Source organism: Silene latifolia, chromosome X (assembly GCF_048544455.1).
Source record: "Silene latifolia isolate original U9 population chromosome X, ASM4854445v1, whole genome shotgun sequence".
NCBI lineage: Eukaryota > Viridiplantae > Streptophyta > Magnoliopsida > Caryophyllales > Caryophyllaceae > Silene > Silene latifolia.
Window position 1 is genome coordinate 293,995,220 of NC_133537.1, and position 19,194 is coordinate 294,014,413.

A 19,194-nucleotide genomic window follows, 5' to 3' on the forward strand; every position below is an offset into this window, starting at 1 on the left:
TTGACATGATGCTTTGATGATTTTGAGTTTTCCTCAAGTCTAGCCATAGCTTGTTCAAACTTCAAGTTGATTGTGTCAATGTGAGCACTAAATTGAGCACCCAATTGAGTAACGGAGTCCACTTCATGCTTTCCTCCTCTAGTAGCCTTGCGAGGTCTACTATATTGTGAATTATGGACCGCCATTTCCTCAATCTTGTTCCATGTTTGATTGTCATCAACCTCGGTGAACATTCCATTTGATCCCATATTGAGAATGTTCCTTGAATCTTCATATAAACCGTTCCAAAATTGTTGTACCAAAAACCATTCGCTAAGTCCATGGTGAGGACATGAGCGACAAATACCTTTGAACCGCTCCCAAGCTTCATACAAAGATTCTTCATCCCTTTGCTTAAAACCCGTAATTTGAGCTCTTAGCATGTTAGTCTTTTCCGGTGGGTAGAATTTTTGTAGAAAGCTAGAGCTAACTTCTTCCAAGAATCTATTCCAAGGGTGGCCTTATCAAGGCCCTTCAACCATTGCTTTGCGGTGCCGATTAACGAAAAAGGAAATAAGACCCATCTAATTTGGTCCTGAGTCACGCCCGTTTGAGAGATAGCATCACAATAATCGCAAAAGGTTTCCATATGAGAATGAGGGTCCTCACTAGGCATTCCCCCGAATTGGCTCCTCTCAACTAGTTGGATGAAGGCGGACTTGGCAATAAAATTACCGGTGAGATGTTGCGGTGTAGGAGTACCATTTGGTAGATTCTCCTCGGTGGGTATAGAGTGTGACGAGAATTTAGGCATTGTAGGTGGATTTTGTGTGGTATTGTTTAATGGGTTCTCTTCTCCTTCTATTGCGAAAGGATTGACAAACTCACTAGTGGGTTGAACAACTTCACCAACACCTCTCAAATTCCTCCTAACAAGTCTCCTATTATTCGTCAAAGTTCTTTCGATTTCACGGTCAAAAGGTAACAAATCACTTTGTAACCTTCTAGACATGCAAAATATCAAACAACTCAAAAACAATTAGAACAAACCTTGAGGAGTTTTACTTCCCCAAGGTGAAGAAAGACACAACTAATAACAATAAAAAGAAATCTTAAATCAATTAAACACCGTCCCCGGCAACGGCGCCATTTTGATGTGGGTGATGTCGTCGCTCATCCAATCAAACACATTTATAAAACTCAACATACAACTAGCTAGTGGTAAGTCGAGGTCGATCCATGGGACGGTGGTTACTCAAATTATTCAATCTAATTATGGTTATGCTTGGGGTTGTCACAATTATAATGGGTTGATGATTCTAAGCTAATAAAGGCAATAAACAAGCAACAAAAGGAAAGATGTAAACAATTGATTAAAAAGCACTAGGGTGTCATGGGGTCATAGGGGAATCATGGGAATTGATCATACAAACATGTTCTCAAATTATAAGCAAGCAATTATTGTTGTGATGGATTGAGTTGGGTTATATCTTACAATCCTAGGAAAGTTTGGGTCCCCGAGCCGAATCGATTAGATTGTACAACACCTACAAGTCGACTTAATCTTCCCTACTCAACAACATGCATGGTCTAATGAGACTCGAGTTGGTTTATGTCTTACAAGTCTCATTGAAAAGATAAGAGATGGTAGTAAATGCAAGGATTCATAGGCTTAGCATTTCATCAAACATAACATGTGCATGAGTTGAGATCAAAACAAGCAAGCAAATAAACCATGAAAGCATATTAATTTAAGCAAGAATCATTCCCCATGTTGGTTTCCCTTAATTACCCATTAATCCTAGCTAAGTAACTACTCACTCATGATCACGTTTAACATGTTAATAAGGTTGTCAATCATACTAACAAAGCCAAACATGATGAACAAGTAAGAAAGATTAACAATAATTAAAACAAGGATTAAGAGAATTATACCTATGGAGATTCCAAAATAATAATGCAAAGAATAATAGAAGAACTTGATGATTGATGGAAGGTTGTCAATCTCCCAATAAACCCAATAATCTTCTAATTACCCAATAATAAACTTGAATTACTCAATAATAAACTTGAACAATGATTAAAGGAAAGATTAATGTATAATTTGTGGAAAGATTAAATGATAATCTATTCTAATCTACTACTAATCTAATCTAAGGAAGGATAGATTTAACCTAATGAAGACTTGATGGTTTGATTATTACAAATGGGGTATTTATAGTGGAAATTAGGTGGATGCATTAGGGTTAACTAAGGGCTAAACTAGTAATTACACTTTTAAGTTTCAAGCAGGGAGACGCCGTTCTCAAAAGAAATACACGCGGATTTATGGTTCACGTAGCAAGGGAAGACTTCCTGTCCAGGAATACGCTCGTCCCGAGCGAAATATGGGCGTCCTGGGCTTCAACCCGAGCGGGTTGAGCTGTATCTTGAGCTCAGATTGTAAAACGGACGTTATTTCCTCATCCGGACTCCTATTGGAGTGATTCAAAAGCCTAGATCACTTGATTTTTCGACGCCGTTTCATCTAGCATACTTTCAGAGACAAAGGAGCAACCCTTGGTTTGGTTTTCGAGCGATTTCTTCATGCAATGCCTTCCTTCTCGTCATCCTTGCTTTTAACCCTTTAATCCTTCTATATACACTTTATTCCCACATACTTGGCCATCATTCTTGCCTCCTCTTCATACTAGTCCATCTAATATCATCAATAAGCTTCCAAATATGCGCGAAAGACGGGAATTTCCGCCTTATTATCTCCTTTTCTACAAAACATATGAAATGCGATAGAAAAGCAAATAGGAAGGTTTTGACGGATAAAATGGCCATAGAATGTTATAAAAGTATGCAAAATAGGTTCAATTAGGGGACGAAATGTGCGCAAATAATGTTCACATCAATGTGCAAGTACAAAAGGATCGTATTTTCCGTACTTCCTCTTATGATTAACTTCTAAAAGTTTATAGATGTCATGAACAATTGTGTCAATTGAAGAATTATCCATCCAACAACATTTGAAAAAGATGGCGTTGTAAACCGTTTGTTCGCCACAATACCTTAACTCAATGATCTCTTCTAAGGTACCATAATAGTCATCTCCATCAATACCGTTTACGCAAACACCGTAATTCATACTAGCTTTATTTTTCCCATACTTCAATGTGTGAAAATTAAAGCCATTGATAGAATATCTCTGCCAAGTTTGTACTTCTTTAGAAGGACCGATTGCTAAGGCAACCAACAAATCATCTTTGATATTCTCTTGAAATACCTAATTTCAAAGTTAGATAAGTAAATATATTTTGTACTTAAGGTTTGTATATATTTGTCTAATGTTTACCTATGAAACTTACATGTTCTTTAAACCACATTGGATAAAGCTTCTCATATGAACTCCAAACCTCATCGTCATTAGTAACTTGTGGATGTTGCTCACGGATGAAAGCTTCGAATAACCTAAAATTTCAAAGTTTTTACTACTATTAATATTATTAAAGTTAGATAATTTCATAAAACTAATTATGTTATTATACTTACGTACCTATCATATTTTTCTAATCGTTCACAGTTTGATAAGGCATAAATATGGGCACGCTCATATTCCTCTCCATCCAAGTATCTTATTTTTCCTTTTGTGAATGATTTACCTCCATTTTTTTTTTTTGAAATAGCTCGGGTAAAGTAGAATCATTTTGCTTTGTGGTTCCAAAATCCAAATCTTTAGCCTTTGTGTCTATATGCTCTTCAAAATATTGGGAGGAGAAATTTGATATTTCTTTCACTAAAAAAGCATTGCAAATAGACCCTTCTATTCTTGCTTTATTACCAGCTTTTTGTTTTAGGTGATTTAGAAGCCTACATACACTTTTAGTGTTAGTAGCATATACAAGATATATAGATTAGTTTGAATAAGTAATTTAACTAAGAGATGTTTTCATTTACCTCTCAAAAGAGTACATCCACCTATATTGCACTGGGCCTCCTACTCTTGCTTCATAAGGCAAATTTATAGGTAAGTGTTCCATAGAATTGAAAAATGACAGCGGAAACACTCTTTCAAGCTTGCAAAGGATCTCGGCAATGTTGGGCTCTAGATTTTCTATGTTTTCGAGTTTGAGGGTCGGGGCACACAAATCACGGAAGAATAGACTTATTTTAGTTATTGGATTCCACAATTCTTTCGGCAATAAGTGTTTCAAGGCAACTGGTAATAATCTTTCCATGAATACATGACAATCATGACTCTTCATCCTATGAAGAGTGAGATCGTTTAGATCAACACACCTACTCAAGTCTGATGCATATCCATCAGGAAACCTCAAATTACAAATCCACTCGCACAACACTTTCTTTTGAGCCTCATCAAGAGCAAATGGAGATTTTGGCTTTTGACCATTCTCTTTTATGTGTAAATGTGATCTTTTGCCTAATTTGGGCAAGTCTTTCCTTGAGTTGTGATTGTCGACAGTTTTCTTCTTATTATCCATCACTGTGTGAATCAACAACTCAAAGAAATTCTTTTCAATATGCATGACATCCAAATTATGCCTTAGCAACAAATGCTTCCAATACGGTAATTCCCAAAATATACATCTCTTAAACCATCCCATTTTTAACTTTTTCAACTCCTTAAATTCAGCATCTTTACCGTCAATGATAGTTTGATAATCACGAATATTCTCCCAAATTTCAAATCCATCAACTATTGGAGGGGGTTCATCATTTTTTTGAAACTTATTCTTAAGAAAGGATGTTTTATTATAACGGAATACGTGGTTAGTGGATAAGAAATGTCGGTGACAGTCAAACCAACACATCTTACCTCCGTGAGGAAGCCAAAAGGCCTTTGATTCTTCCATACAATATGGACAAGCAAGTTTACCGGCGATTGCCCAACCAAAAAGCATGCCGTAAGCTGGAAAGTTATTGATGGTCCATAAAAGAGCGGCTTTGAGCTGAAAGTTTTTTTTCTTCGACACATCAAAAGCGGGTATACCAACCTCCCACAAGTCTTTCAACTCTTCAATAAGAGGTTGTAAATAGACATCCAAGTTTTTTTTAGGATTTTTAGGACCGGGAACAATCAAGGAAAGAAACATAAACGGTTTCTTCATGCATAACCATGGCGGTAGGTTATAAGGAGTGAGAATTACGGACCAACATGAATAATTCTTCCCAAATTGACCGTATGGTTTAAAACCGTCTGTGCACAGACCAAGTCTAACATTTCGAGGCTCACTAGCAAATTCTGGGAACATTTTATCCAAATGCTTCCAAGCCTCACTATCACTTGGGTGAGCGAATGTACCTTGCACACGAGGGTTTTGATCATGCCATCTCATTGCCTCCGCAATATTCCTAGTTGCATAAAGTCGTTGCAATCTTGGACCTAGAGGGAAGTAGATTAAGAATTTGTGAGGTATGCTCTTTCCACTTGCAGGTTTTGGCTTGTACCTATCTTTGCCACACTTCTTACATTTTTCAAGTGACACATCTTCATTTCAAAAGAGCATACAGCCCTCTTCACAACAATGAATCTTTTGATAGGGAAGTTGAAGAGCTTTAAGCAATTTTTTTGCGTTATAGAATGTGTGGGTCATCACATTATCCCGAGGTAAAGCATCTTCAAGTAATGAGGCAACCTTATCTACACATTTGTGCGATAAGTTATCCTCACATTTTATGTTAATAAGCCTTGAAGTTGCTTGTAACACTGACATATCGCTCCCCTTATACAAAGGCATCTCCGCCGCCTCTAACATATCAAAAAAACTCTTCAATTGAGGGCGTGGAGTTTCTTCTTCACCGATAGGAGGTTCCTCCAAAAGGTCTAACGCCGTGTCTCCTAAACCATCTATTACCATGTCTCGATATGATCCGCCAATGGAAGCGTGAGTGTTTGGTTCATTGTTGTGTATTGTAAAAGAAAAAGGCTCACCATGACACACCCATTCATAATAGTTCCCCGTGAAACCCTTCCTAATAAGACGTTCGTGCACCATAAATTCACTCAAGTATTTCATATTTTTGCAGTTGACACATGGACATCTAATGAGTTGTGAATGATTAAATTCATCTTGGGTTTTAACATATTCTATAAAACTATTCACCCCAACTACATATTCATACTTAACCATCTTTCTATCATCCACCCTTTCATACATCCATTCTCGTTCCACCCTCTTCATTATTGTTCTATATAAAAAGAGAAATACAATTTAGGATAAAAAAAAAGACATGAATGAACTCAGCAATAAGAAAAATAACTTAGCTTATAATTATAGTTAAGTAAGCTAACTACTTAAGTCAATCAAACATTAATTAACTAAGTAAATCACAACATTAATTAAACTAATTTTAACAAATTTAAGCATAATTACTCTCATAAATAAATTTAAGCATAATTACTAATTTTAACAAATTTTAACATATCATAAAGAAGTAATAATCACTATATAATCCAACGTATAATGAGCGGCTCATTTTTCTTACTTGAGCATTCTTTGCTAAAAAGGAGCAGTAAAACCAATTCTTGTTTATTACTCGCTATTATGAACCAACAAGAGAAAAGAAAACCATGTCCAAAAGAGTAAATGGGTCCATTATCAAACGAAAAGCAAATGGGTTCTGTGAACACAACCAAACAAGAAAATCAACAAATCAATTTTTACAAAAATCAAAATTTATATAAGAGAACAAAAAAAGTAGAAAAAGCTGACCACGTGACCTTTGTTGGACTATTGAATGTGTTTATCAAATTCTGTGGAGATTTGAGTGTACAAAGATTCAAAGAGACTCTTGTGCAGTCGATACATTTGCAGGAAAATGGCTCTATTTTGCCAACACGTCTTTTAGTATGAAGTTGGGACAAATGTTCACATATAAGGCGGATTTTTAATGAACTCGATACGAAATGTAGATAAAAATAAGTGAGGACAGTATCATTTGTGATGACAAAGGTTTAACTGGTCTTCATATTTTACTTTCAAATGATAACAACTAATCAAATGCTACACAAAATATACAAACAACATCAGATTTCAATCACTACCCAGTAATCAAATTAAAAAAAACCCCAATTTCTCCTAACCCTAACCCTAACTTAATAAATTCTGAAATTACATTCAAATGATAACAACTAATCAAATGCTACACAAAATTAGATGTAAACAACAATAATTAAACCAAAACCAAAAAAAATTAGGGAAAAAGCTTACCTAAATCAACTTAGGAAATAGAAGTACTAGAGAGAAAGTGTGTAATACTCCGTATTTATGAGTCTTGGGGTACTCTATCGAGTAGGCCTTACTCTGTCGAGTAAGGGAGTTTTGCGAAATAAAATAGTTTCTGACCTGTTGGGTACTCGATCGAGTAACTAGGGTACTCGATCGAGTAAGGGGGTACTCGATCGAGTACCTTGGGTACTCGATCGAGTGTCCGGTTTTACGGGGAGTTTTCTCGGGTTTTGTTAATTATGCGATTAAGGTATTTAAACATAATCGTCATTGTTTTAAATCACTTTTACAAAACCTAAAACCCTGTTTAAGAGAGAAAGCAGCCAGTTCATCTTCCTAATCGCATTCTTAGCAATTCCCGGAGTTCAGACGGTCAGTTCTTGTCGTTGTTTATACCGTTGAGTTCCTTGCGTCGAGGGTAAGATCTATGTACCCTTTTTATTGTCTTTCCTTTGATTTGGTTAAACCCTAATTTTGAGATTGGGGGTTTTTATGATTTGTTAAGGTTAGATTGTGATTATGTGATTATGTGATTATGTGATAGGAGAAGGATTTGTAAAGGAGAGGTTTTGAGACATTTTTGCTAGATCGTCGATGATTGTGTTGCTTTCCGGGTAGGATTTCTACTCGTATTAGTCCCATAACGGGATATTGGTGATGTCTTTGTATTTGGTTGTTTGATATGATGATTATCCTGTGTTTGTGGTTGTGATTGTTGTTGATGGTTCTCGAGATGCGTTCTCGGCTGAGTGGGGTCACTTGCGGGAGTGACTTCACGCCCTAGTTTCGCCCTTCGTGGAACCCGCCACGGAAGGGGATGTGCACATTAATGGGACGGGGTTATCGCTCGGTATGATGAGCGGGGCTTAGGTGGGAACAGTGCGGTCCCCCCAGCGGGTGGTCGGTGGGATGATCGATGATTGAGATGATTGGAGTTGGGTTGGTTGTGTATGTGTGTGATTAAAGTGTCTGCTTATCTTATTGTGACATGTATGTTAATTGTGTGATTTAATCTTGACCCCGTTTAAATGTTTTAAAAACTGTGGTGATCCATTCGGGGGTGGTGAGCGATTTTTAGCGGTATATCTTGGATACGCGTGGGATCTAGTGGGGATGGAATCATCACATATCGAGTCTTTAGTCTTCCATTTGTGTTTGTTAGGACAGTTCCTTTCAGTTGGTTTATAGTTTGAGAACAGTTGTATTTTGCTTACAGTTGGTTTTGTAATGTAATCACTTAAACTTATTCAATAAAGTATGTTTCTTCATTGTCTTATGATTATCATGCCTCGGGTAACCGAGATGGTGGCATCCTTATACCTTAGTGGTCCTGGTAAGGCACTTGGAGTATGGGGGTGTTACAAATGGTATCAGAGCGACGATCCTGAAACCTGTAACCAATGAATCTAATGAATCTAGGGAGTCAATTAAAATGAACCCGGGGTAAAGGTTGTAGGAGCTAATGCAAAGACTTGGGAGACGTCCTAAAGTCGCGAACTCGCCCTACAATTTTGAACCGGTCACCATGGGATATATGTCGGGATCGTTATGTGCATATTGTATGTTGTGTGTATCTATGTAGTAGTATGTTGCATGAATTGATGATGATGGCGTGAATTGTATGTTGGTTGATTGTAAAGCATGAAAGTATAATGATTGATACATGTAATTTGGCATGTTATAATTATGTAAGGAAAAGTGTTCTGTTTATATATATATAAAGCGATGCGTAAGTATACATGTTGGTGTTGTCGTTTTGAGTAAGAGTACAGAAAGTTGGGAGTGTGAATTGAACATGTGTTGGGTGAATATGTTGAACGAATATGGTGGATAAATATGTGGTATGATGGATGAATTAGTGGAAAAGATGAATCATCGTGGTAGTAACATGTGAATAGGGGACTTGATGTCATGTATTTGTGATTTTGTTTACGAAAAGTGATAGAATAAAAAACATGTGGGTAAGTCATAATTGGCAAGTTAGATAAGTTATGTGCATGATGAATGTTGTTGTTTGGCTTTTGAAAATAGTAACATATGATTATGAATACTGGTTTTATGAGTTTTGGACTGGTTTTGTTTGCTTGGTTGTTGTTTAAGTTGTTTGGAAGTAAAATCAAGTAGTTGTGTTTTTCGATTATAAAGAGGTTGTCTTTAAACTGTTATAACTTGAGATTCATAAATGATTTTGATGTGATTCCAATTGGAGGTGATAGCTTGTCCTTTTACGATTCTAACGATAGGTCACACGCCCAAAACGACCAAGAAATGAGTGAGTTATGACTGTTTTACGAAAACGGACAGTCTTTGAGAATTGGGGTACTCGATCGAGTATCCTCGGTACTCGATCGAGTAAGGGGGCACTCGATCGAGTACGTTAGTTACTCGATCGAGTAGTCCTGGTGATTTGTTTTACGTGCTTCTGATCTTGACCTACTCGATCGAGTAAGTCTCTTACTCGATCGAGTGGCCTGTACTCGATCTAGTGACCCCTATATTGGGTCATATGCTTATCTTTTGACTTCGTTGCATATTATGTTTAATTCAAAGGCGTTATTTTGCTTCTTTATGCATTGTTTTACATGTATGTTGGTCTTGACGCGTAAGTTACCCAATCTTATGATGTAAAGAGTGGCACTTATGATGAATATGAGTTCGGTGGGGAGGACATGAGTTATATGTGATTATGATAGATGGTGGAAAAAGAAAAGGAAGATTGGTATAGTTTATTGAGGCATAGAGCACATTTTGCGAGACGGGATGAGTGATATGATTGTGTGTTGAGTAATGTAAAAGTAAGAGAATATGGGCAAGGGATGATGTGAGTCTAAGGAACGTGAGAACGAAAGGATTGAGAGTAAGGATATGGATAGTGACAACTTGAGATGTGTAAAGAATTATGGAGGGAGGTAGTTAAGAGCCGTGTGGGTTAAGAATATACATAATGAAAGTCGTTTTAAAGGGGTTGAGAAGAGTGGTATATAGTGAACTTTGTGGAGTCATGTCGCGGGGTGGAGATTTGGCTTTTTAAGAGATGAAACTATTGTGGGTTTGCCTTGGGCAATTAGCGGTATGAAAGGAATTTTGATTTCTAGAGATGTAAGAAGGGAGATGCAATTGTTGAACAGTAAACGTTGATTCTATGGATGGATTAGTAGCAAGGGTGATTGATGACATAATAAGAGAATATTTGTGGTAAGAAAGAGGGAGGTGATATCGATATAAAATAATGGGATTTGAGTTTTGGAGCGATGAGAAGGTAATTGGTGCACTAAAGGGTTAGATAGAAGTAATAAGGAGTTGAGCTATTAAATTGGTATTATTGAGTGTAAAGAGAAAAGAAGGATAAAAGTAAGCTGAGGAAAATGTTCACCGGAGTTATGTGATATAAAGGTAAGGAATCATCGAAATGTGTGATAGTATCACGAGGATGTTAGCTGAAGGTTATATAGGAGTTTCAGGACAACATGATTGATAATGAGTTTCGAGGAGTTAAGGGAGTAGGGAGTTGGTGGAGTATTGGCACGATACGGGATATTTGGTGGAGAGTTGGATGACAATACAAATAAGATAGTATTGGGAATAATGTTGAGGTAATTTTGTGGATGGGTTTGCTGTTCGTTATTTGGAATGTTAACCAAAAATAGGAGAAAAACCATGTTATTTTGATATGAGTGTAAGAGGTTTGATATACGAGCAGTGGTGGCATTGTGGTGTTATCACTAGTGGTTAAGAGTGATGGTATATTAGAAAGGTAGCAATTCTAAAGAGGCTGATTTGGTAGGGACATGATTGCTATGTATGATTGCGAGAGGGTATAAGATGTGGTTAGATGAGGCGGATGCTAATAGTTGAATAGTAAAGGTATGGTTATATTTGGCAGGAAGTGATGGTTGTGCGAATGGGGGAATATGTTATGAGGGGCATATGAGTTAAACTCGGGCGACAGGTAACCTTTATCGAGTGGTAACTTACGTGGTCAGGATTGACTAGTTGGTTGTGATTACGGGTCTATGATATGTGTAAATGTTTGTGTGAGGTTCTGACCTCACAAGAAGTGGTATGGTGTGATAATTATAAAGTTGTTTTATGAATGTTCTGTAATATATATGTTGGACACGGTAATTTAATTGAATGATATCCAAAAGGGTAATAATTTGATTAATTGACATGGCTAGTTATAATTTTATGTGTATTAATAATACATGTGTATTCCATGAAATGGTAGAGATGATGTTCATGAGATGCTTATCTGTGTATCCATATAATATGTTGCGTGGTGATTTAATAAAGTGGATTTGAGTAAGTTTTCTTGTCTGAGAAGTTATGCTCAGTCAGTGTTTATGGGAATCGTATGCAGTTGTGATGTCTATCGGTGTGGTTGTGGTGCCTCGGGTGGTGATCCGGGCACGGTACATAATGTTGTGATGCGGGTATTTTCGCACTACGGTGTGGCTGTTGGTGGCGGTGTTGTGATGCCGTCACCGGTTGTGGTGGAGTAGGCGGGATGATTATGATTCGAGTTTCGAAAATACATACCAGTCATACTTAGATTGTTGTTTTATTTGTTGTTGTTTCTGTGAGTTTGGTTGGGACAAATAGACTATTGTTTTGTTTGCTAATGTTTCTTACAAGTTTCAGTTTGAGAAGGAGGGTAGAGTTTAATATAAAGAGAGTTGTATATGTTTTCGTTGTTGTCATGGTATAGTGACATTCTGTTAATGGGACACGGTTGTGAGAGGTTGTTACAATAATTATGATCTTGTTCTAGTTAAGGTTTCAGTAGACATGGTAATGGCAAGTGAGTCGTAGGACATGTGTGGTAATGACCCGAAAGATACAAATGGTTCATAATCTTTTGTTGAGACAGTGGGTGTAGGGTATTGGGAATTAGTGTCATGTTAAGTTGTGTATGAGTTTTGCGGTAATGAAGGAAAGAACTTGAGGATCTAGTGTGAGTATACGTAACGAGTGTGGATCGGGAGTTATGCTTCTGGAAGATAAGTGCTTTACATAGCGAGGTATGTTGGTTTGGCAGTAATAATGAAGAGTGGGTATGGCGACTTGCTACGAGTTTATGGTATAGGTTAGGTGCTATGCCGAATGAGTTGAGGAATGAGAAATGTTTATGTACGGGAGCCTTGGATATAAGAATAGTGAGTGTTTGGTTTATAAACGGTTATCGTTGACATATAGTGGGAAAGAGGGTAATGAAATATAGCTAGGATTTAGTATTAGTGAGTTACGAGGACGTAACATTTGTCTTAAGAGGAGTAGGATGCGATAAAAGAGAGTTTCATGGTGGTGCATGTTGTAATATAATTGGAAGTAGAGTGTTAGCGTAGCGTAAAGGAGGGATTTGTTTTGTGGATGATACTTATAAAAGGCCATGGCCGTGCTTGCGGTAGTGTGATCCTTCAGAGTGTGAGAATATTTTATATAGTATTGACAGTTGGAGGATGGTGTTATGAGTCTGAGTAAACTTCGAGGACGAAGTTCCTTTTAAGGGTGGTAGAATGTAACATTCCGTTTGATGTTATGAGTATTTTGGTAGTGTATGGAAATAGTGTTGAGAGAGTTTATAATGTAGTTGATACGACATCGTGAGCGATATGTGGAGGTAGGAATAGTTGGTGGAGTTTGTGATAAGAGTTCATGGTTTTATGTTTTATAAGTTGGGGTGTTGTTTTGAGTTCTTGGTAGCTTTGTTGCATCTTAACCGAGTTAGTATGTTTGTTTTCATGTATGGGTTGAACTTCGGGGACGAAGTTCTTTTTAAGGAGGGAAGACTGTAATACTCCGTATTTATGAGTCTTGGGGTACTCTATCGAGTAGGCCTTACTCTGTCGAGTAAGGGAGTTTTGCGAAATAAAATAGTTTATGACCTGTTGGGTACTCGATCGAGTAACTAGGGTACTCGATCGAGTAAGGGGGTACTCGATCGAGTACCTTGGGTACTCGATCGAGTGTCCGGTTTTACGGGGAGTTTTCTCGGGTTTTGTTAATTATGCGATTAAGGTATTTAAACATAATCGTCATTGTTTTAAATCACTTTTACAAAACCTAAAACCCTGTTTAAGAGAGAAAGCGACGATTCATCTTCCTAATCGCATTCTTAGCAATTCCGGAGTTCGACGGTCAGTTCTTGTCGTTGTTTATACCGTTGAGTTCCTTGCGTCGAGGGTAAGATCTATGTACCCTTTTTATTGTCTTTCCTTTGATTTGGTTAAACCCTAATTTTGAGATTGGGGGTTTTTATGATTTGTTAAGGTTAGATTGTGATTATGTGATTATGTGATTATGTGATAGGAGAAGGATTTGTAAAGGAGAGGTTTTGAGACAATTTTGCTAGATCGTCGATGATTGTGTTGCTTTCCAGGTAGGATTTCCTACTCGTATTAGTCCCATAATGGGATATTGGTGATGTCTTTGTATTTGGTTGTTTGATATGATGATTATCTTGTGTTTGTGGTTGTGATTGTTGTTGATGGTTCTCGAGATGCGTTCTCGGTTGAGTGGGGTCACTTGCGGGAGTGACTTCACGCCCTAGTTTCGCCCTTCGTGGAACCCGCCACGGAAGGGGATGTGCACATTAATGGGACGGGGTTATCGCTCGGTATGATGAGCGGGGCTTAGGTGGGAACGGCTGCGGTCCCCCCGCGTGGCTGGTCCAAAGGGGTGGACGATCGGTGATTGAGATGATTGGAGTTGGGTTGGTTGTGTATGTGTGATTAAGGCATCGCTTATCTTATTGTGACATGTATGTTAATTGTGTGATTAATCGACCCCGTTTAAATGTTTTAAAATCGTGGTGATCCATTCGGGGGTGGTGAGCGGTTGCTTAGCGGTATATCTTGATACGCGTGGGATCTAGTCGGGGATGGAATCATCACATTTCGTAGTCTTTAGTCTTCATTTGTGTTTGTTAGGACAGTTCCTTTCAGTTGGTTTATAGTTTGAGAACAGTTGTATTTTGCTTGCAGTTGGTTTTGTAATGTAATCACTTAAACTTATTCAATAAAGTATGTTTCTTCATTGTCTTATGATTATCATGCCTCGGGTAACCGAGATGGTGGCATCCTTATACCTTAGTGGTCCTGGTAAGGCACTTGGAGTATGGGGGTGTTACAAAGTGAAATTGCAGCAGCGGGTCAGCGTGGTGGGCGGATCATCAGCATGGTGGGCGGCTCGTTAGCGTGGTGGCAGCGTGGTGGCGGCAAGGGAGATGGGCGTGGTGAAGGTTAAGCCGCCGAAGGGAGAGATTGTGGTGAGGGAGTGTGTGTTATGTTTTTAATTTTCTAAATGAATAAGGAAGGAGAAATGGCCGGGTTTAATTTAGATAAATTGACTATTACCCACCGAATCTTGAGTTTAGCGACCGATTATATAAATCGGTTGGTAAATTTTTATTATACCCACCGCATTGTTGTCATTTGCGACCGATTTATGGTCGGTGGGTAAATTTACCGACCAATTGTCAAATATCGACCGAATTCGGTCGTTAAGTAACTTTACCGACCGATTTTAGTTGCGGTCGTATGTTTCCGGTTGGTAAATGCCTTGTTTCTTGTAGTGGTCGGGCGAGTTCGCGACTTTAGGACGTCTCCCAAGTCTTTGCATTAGCTCCTAACAACTCCTACCCGGGTTCATTTTAATTTGACTCTCTATATTCATTGGGCTCAATAGTTACAGGTTCCAAAATCGTCTCTCTGATACCATTTTGTAATACCCTCATACACCAAGGTGCCTTACCAAGACCACCTAATGCATGGAAGTGCTACCATCTCGGTTACCCGAGGTATTGTAATCAAAGGTGACCATCAAGAAACATATTTTGAGCATAAAGTTTAAAGTTATTACATCAAAATCAACTGTAAAGTAAAGTACAACTGTTCTAAAACCAAACTACAACTAAAGTAACAAACGTATTATGATAACACAGCGGAAGACTAATATCAGACTCGTGGCGAGTCTATCCCCAGCTAATCCCACGCGTATCCACAGTATACCTGCTGGACAACTGCTCACCACCCCCGAATGGATCACCATAGTTTTTAAAACATTTAAACGGGGTCAGTTACTGCATAAACAATATAAGATAAACAACAGATACACAATCACAATCTCCAACACCGTCACATCTCCACACACCTGACTACACACTAAAGTGTGTAGCCCTGCCAGAATATCCATCGCAATAGATATTCCACGCTGCCAATGGGGGACCGCAGCCGTACCCACCAAATCCCCGCTAATCAATTCTGAGCAAAAACCCAAGTTCCCTAATGTGCACATCCCCTCTTGTGGCGGGTTCCACAGGAGCGAATCAAGGGCGTGAAGCCACTCCCGCAAGTGACTCCACTCAGCCGAGGACGCGCCTCGCGAATGATGTGACCATAATTTGAGCATATTTAGCTCCCGAATTAGCCTTGTTCCCATGCTTTTTAGTGCATATTTGGGTCATTTATTGTCTTTAGTCCTTTGTTTTGCATATTCTTTGAGGTTTTGATCCCTTGGTAGGAAAGGAGTGCAAACCTTGCATTTTCATGGCAAAATGAAGCTAAATTGATTGAATTCAATGACGAAACATCAAAGAGAAGAAAAGACTAGAAGGCCTTTGTACATACTATAGTAGATGGGCAATGATGAGAAAAGATCCTTGCATCCCCGAGGAAATCCTCAAGGATTTTATGAAGAGAAAGAAAGAAAAGAAAAAAGGAAGAAGCTGTAAGAGAATCCGAGCAGATTGCCCACAATCCGCCTGTCCAAGAGGAGCAATCCGAGCGTCTTCCTCAGCTAGACGCTCGTCCAGAACCACCACAATCCGCCCGTCCACCCCACAAATCCGCTCGTCCAACAGGAAGACAATCCGCCCGTCCCGTGCTCTGGACGCTCGGATTGTGTGACATCTATTTTGTCTTCTACATGTTTTATGAAGGATGAGCATATTTTTCTAAGACCGGCGAAAAGGAGACCGGAGTCTCCCTTGAGACCGGCGATTCCTCAAGGACTTAATCGTCATTTAAGCCCTTAGTAAACCCTAATTTATGTACCTAATCCCCACTATAAATACTCCATTAGGGTAATTAGATTATCATGTTCTTCTTAGCAATCTCTAGTGTAGTTTATATCAATCAAATCTCTCTTCAATCTTGTAATCAACATTTAATCAAGTTTTAATACAAATCTCATTTCCTTAATCTCTCTTTTGTTCATCTTTTATTTTAGGTAATTGAAGATTATTTGGGTTATTATTGGGAGATTGACAACCTTCCAATCAATCATCAAGTAATTTTATTATTCTTTGCTTTATTATTAGAATCATTAGTAGGTATAATTCTCTTAATCCCTTTTTAATTATTGTTAATTATCTTCATTTATTCATCATGTTTTACTTTGTTGGTATGATTGACAACCTTGCTAGTATGTTCAACATGATAATGAGTGAGTAGTTTCCTTAGCTAGGGTTAATGGGTAATTAGGGGAAATCAACATGGGGGATGATTCATGCTTAAATTAATATATTTCATAGTTTATTTGCTTGTTTGTTGTGATCTCAACTTATGCACATGTTATGTTTGATGAAATGCGAGCCTATGAATCCTTGCATTTTTTACCCATCACCTATCTTTTCAATGAGACTTGTAAGACATAAACCAACTCGAGTCTCATTAGACCATGCATATAGTTGAGTAGGGAAGATTAAGTCGACTTGTAGGTGTTGTACAATCTAATAGATTCGGCTCCGGGACCCAAACTTTCCTAGGATTGTAAGATATAAACCAACTCGATCCATCACAACAATAATTGCTTGCTTATAATTTGAGAATATGTTTGTATGATCAATTCCCATGAATCCCCTATGACCCCATGACACCCTAGTGCCTTTTATTAATTGTTTACATCCCCTTTTAATCATCTTGCTTGCTTACTTTTATTGCTATTTTAGTTTAGTGATCTTCTACTTCAAACCCCAAATTGTGACACCCCTAGACATCACTAGTTGCAATTGAAAATCTCGTCTCAATTCCCGTCCCTTGGGATCCGACCTTTACATGCCTCTTTACTAGTTGTAGAGTTGTTTGTGGAGTTATAAATTGTGTTTTGGTCTAGGTGCTCCTAACGACAAGTACCGAAAACTAAACCTCCAAGTGAGTCCGACCAAAAATGGCGCCGTTGCCAGGGACGGTGTTAACTTGATTTAGATTTTCTTAAATTGTTATTAGTTGTGTGTTTCTTTGCCTTGGGGAAGTAAAACTCCTCAAGGTTTGTTCTAATTATTTTCGAGTTGTTTGATATTTTGCATGTCTAGAAGATCACAAGGTAACTTTGAGAGGTATTGGTGAGGTTGTAGATATTCAACCAAACACTATTGAGTTCGTCAACCCTTTTGCAAGAGAAGGTGAGGAGAACCCAACACAAAATCCAACACAAAATCAACCCACAATGCCTAAATTTTCATCACATTCTGTACCAACCGAGGAGAACCTACCCAATGGTACTCCCACACCACAACACTTAACCGGAAATTTCATTGCTAAATCCGCATTTATCCAATTAGTCGAAAGAAGCCAATTTGGGGGGATGCCTAGTGAAGACCCTCACTCTCACATGGAGACTTTTTGCGACTATTGTGATGCGATTTCTCAAACCGGTGTAACTCAAGACCAAATTCGATGGGTCTTATTTCCTTTTTCTCTAATTGGCACCGCAAAACAATGGTTGAAAGGCCTTGATAAGGCTACTAACATGCTAAGAGCTCAAATTACGGGCTTTAAGCAAAGAGATGAGGAATCCTTGTATGAAGCTTGGGAGCGATTCAAGGGAATTTGTCGCTCATGTCCTCATCATGGACTTAGCGAGTGGTTCTTGGTACAACAATTTTGGAATGGTCTTTATGAAGACTCAAGAAACATTCCCAATATGGGATCAAATGGAATGTTCACCGAAGTTGATGACAATCAAACTTGGAACAAGATTGAGGAAATGGCGGTCCATAATTCACAATATAGTAGACCTCGTAAGGCTACTAGAGGAGGAAAGCATGAAGTGGACTCTATTACTCAATTGGGTGCTCAACTTAGTGCTCACATTGATACCATCAATTTGAAGTTCGAAAAAGCTATGCTAGAGTTGAAGAAGCCTCAAAATCACCAAAGCAACATGTTAATGCCATGACGGCATCTTCATCAATCCCAAGTGGGATATGTGAGAATTGTGGAACTTTGGGACATGACCAAAGTGAATGTAGGGGAATAAATGAACAAGTAAATGCCTTTCAAGCATACAAGAGTGGTACCCCTTATTCAAATTATTACAATGAGAACAACAAATTCCACCCAAATCTCTCATACAAAAGCCAAAATGTTAAAAACCCTCAACCAACATACACCCCACCTCCCATGGGAAACCAAAATCAAAGACCCTTTTACAACCAAGGTTACCAAAATCAAACTCCATACAATCAACAAAATGACCAAGGTTTTGATGTCCAAAAATCGGTCCTCCAAATGCAAAAGAATCAACAAGAGTTTTTCACTCAAATGCAAAAGGATAGTCATGCAAAGGAAATCACCATCAACAACATCCTAGCCCACACCAAAATGTTGGAAACCCAATTGACTCAACTAGCATCCTCAAGCTCACAAAGACAAAAGGGGCAATTACCACCTCAAAGTAATCCCCCTAGACATGAAACGGTTAGTGCCATTCACTTGAGGAGTGGTACGAGGTATGAAGCACCGAAGAAGCAAGTTGAGGATGAAGTTGTGGAAACTAGTGACAAAGAAGAAGTTGTGCAAAACTCCAAGGATGGAGAACCATCAAAAGAACTTGTGATTAGACTTCCTTTTCCAAGTCGTCAAGCCAAGTCAAAATTTGATGACCAACTTGGAAAATTTATGGAGATTGTGAAGAATTTGGAAGTCTCAATTCCTTTCACGGAATTAATCAATCACGTGCCGGCCTATGAAAAGTACAT

At 38.4% G+C, this 19,194-nt stretch overlaps 1 protein-coding gene and 2 non-coding genes across 3 annotated transcripts; 1 reads left to right on the plus strand and 2 right to left on the minus strand.

Annotated features, from left to right (window-relative positions):
- Positions 1-315: 315 nt before the first annotated feature.
- Positions 316-422, plus strand: LOC141626053 (small nucleolar RNA R71). The gene has a single exon (XR_012535783.1). It is a non-coding gene; the product is annotated as a small nucleolar RNA R71 (small nucleolar RNA).
- Positions 423-2,875: 2,453 nt separating this feature from the next.
- LOC141620334 (uncharacterized) lies at positions 2,876-5,843 on the minus strand. Its single transcript, XM_074437236.1, has 4 exons — positions 5,495-5,843; positions 3,922-5,368; positions 3,333-3,435; positions 2,876-3,250 (listed from the first exon to the last, which is right to left on the minus strand). The coding sequence occupies exons 1-4, from the start codon at positions 5,841-5,843 to the stop codon at positions 2,876-2,878; spliced, it is 2,274 nt and encodes a 757-aa protein (XP_074293337.1).
- Positions 5,844-17,963: 12,120 nt separating this feature from the next.
- On the minus strand, positions 17,964-18,070 carry LOC141624872 (small nucleolar RNA R71). The gene has a single exon (XR_012534675.1). It is a non-coding gene; the product is annotated as a small nucleolar RNA R71 (small nucleolar RNA).
- Positions 18,071-19,194: the final 1,124 nt, after the last annotated feature.

Excerpts from the sequence above, each read along its gene's own strand:
- LOC141620334 (XM_074437236.1), bottom strand. The coding sequence starts at position 5,843 with ATGGTAATAGATGGTTTAGGAGACACGGCGTTAGACCTTTTGGAGGAA. Across the intron at positions 5,369-5,494 it reads TCATTGTTGTGAAGAGGGCT|GTCCAAGATTGCAACGACTT; the intron begins GTATGCTCTTTT and ends ACTTCCCTCTAG. Across the intron at positions 3,251-3,332 it reads CAATGTGGTTTAAAGAACAT|GTATTTCAAGAGAATATCAA; the intron begins GTAAGTTTCATA and ends CTTTGAAATTAG.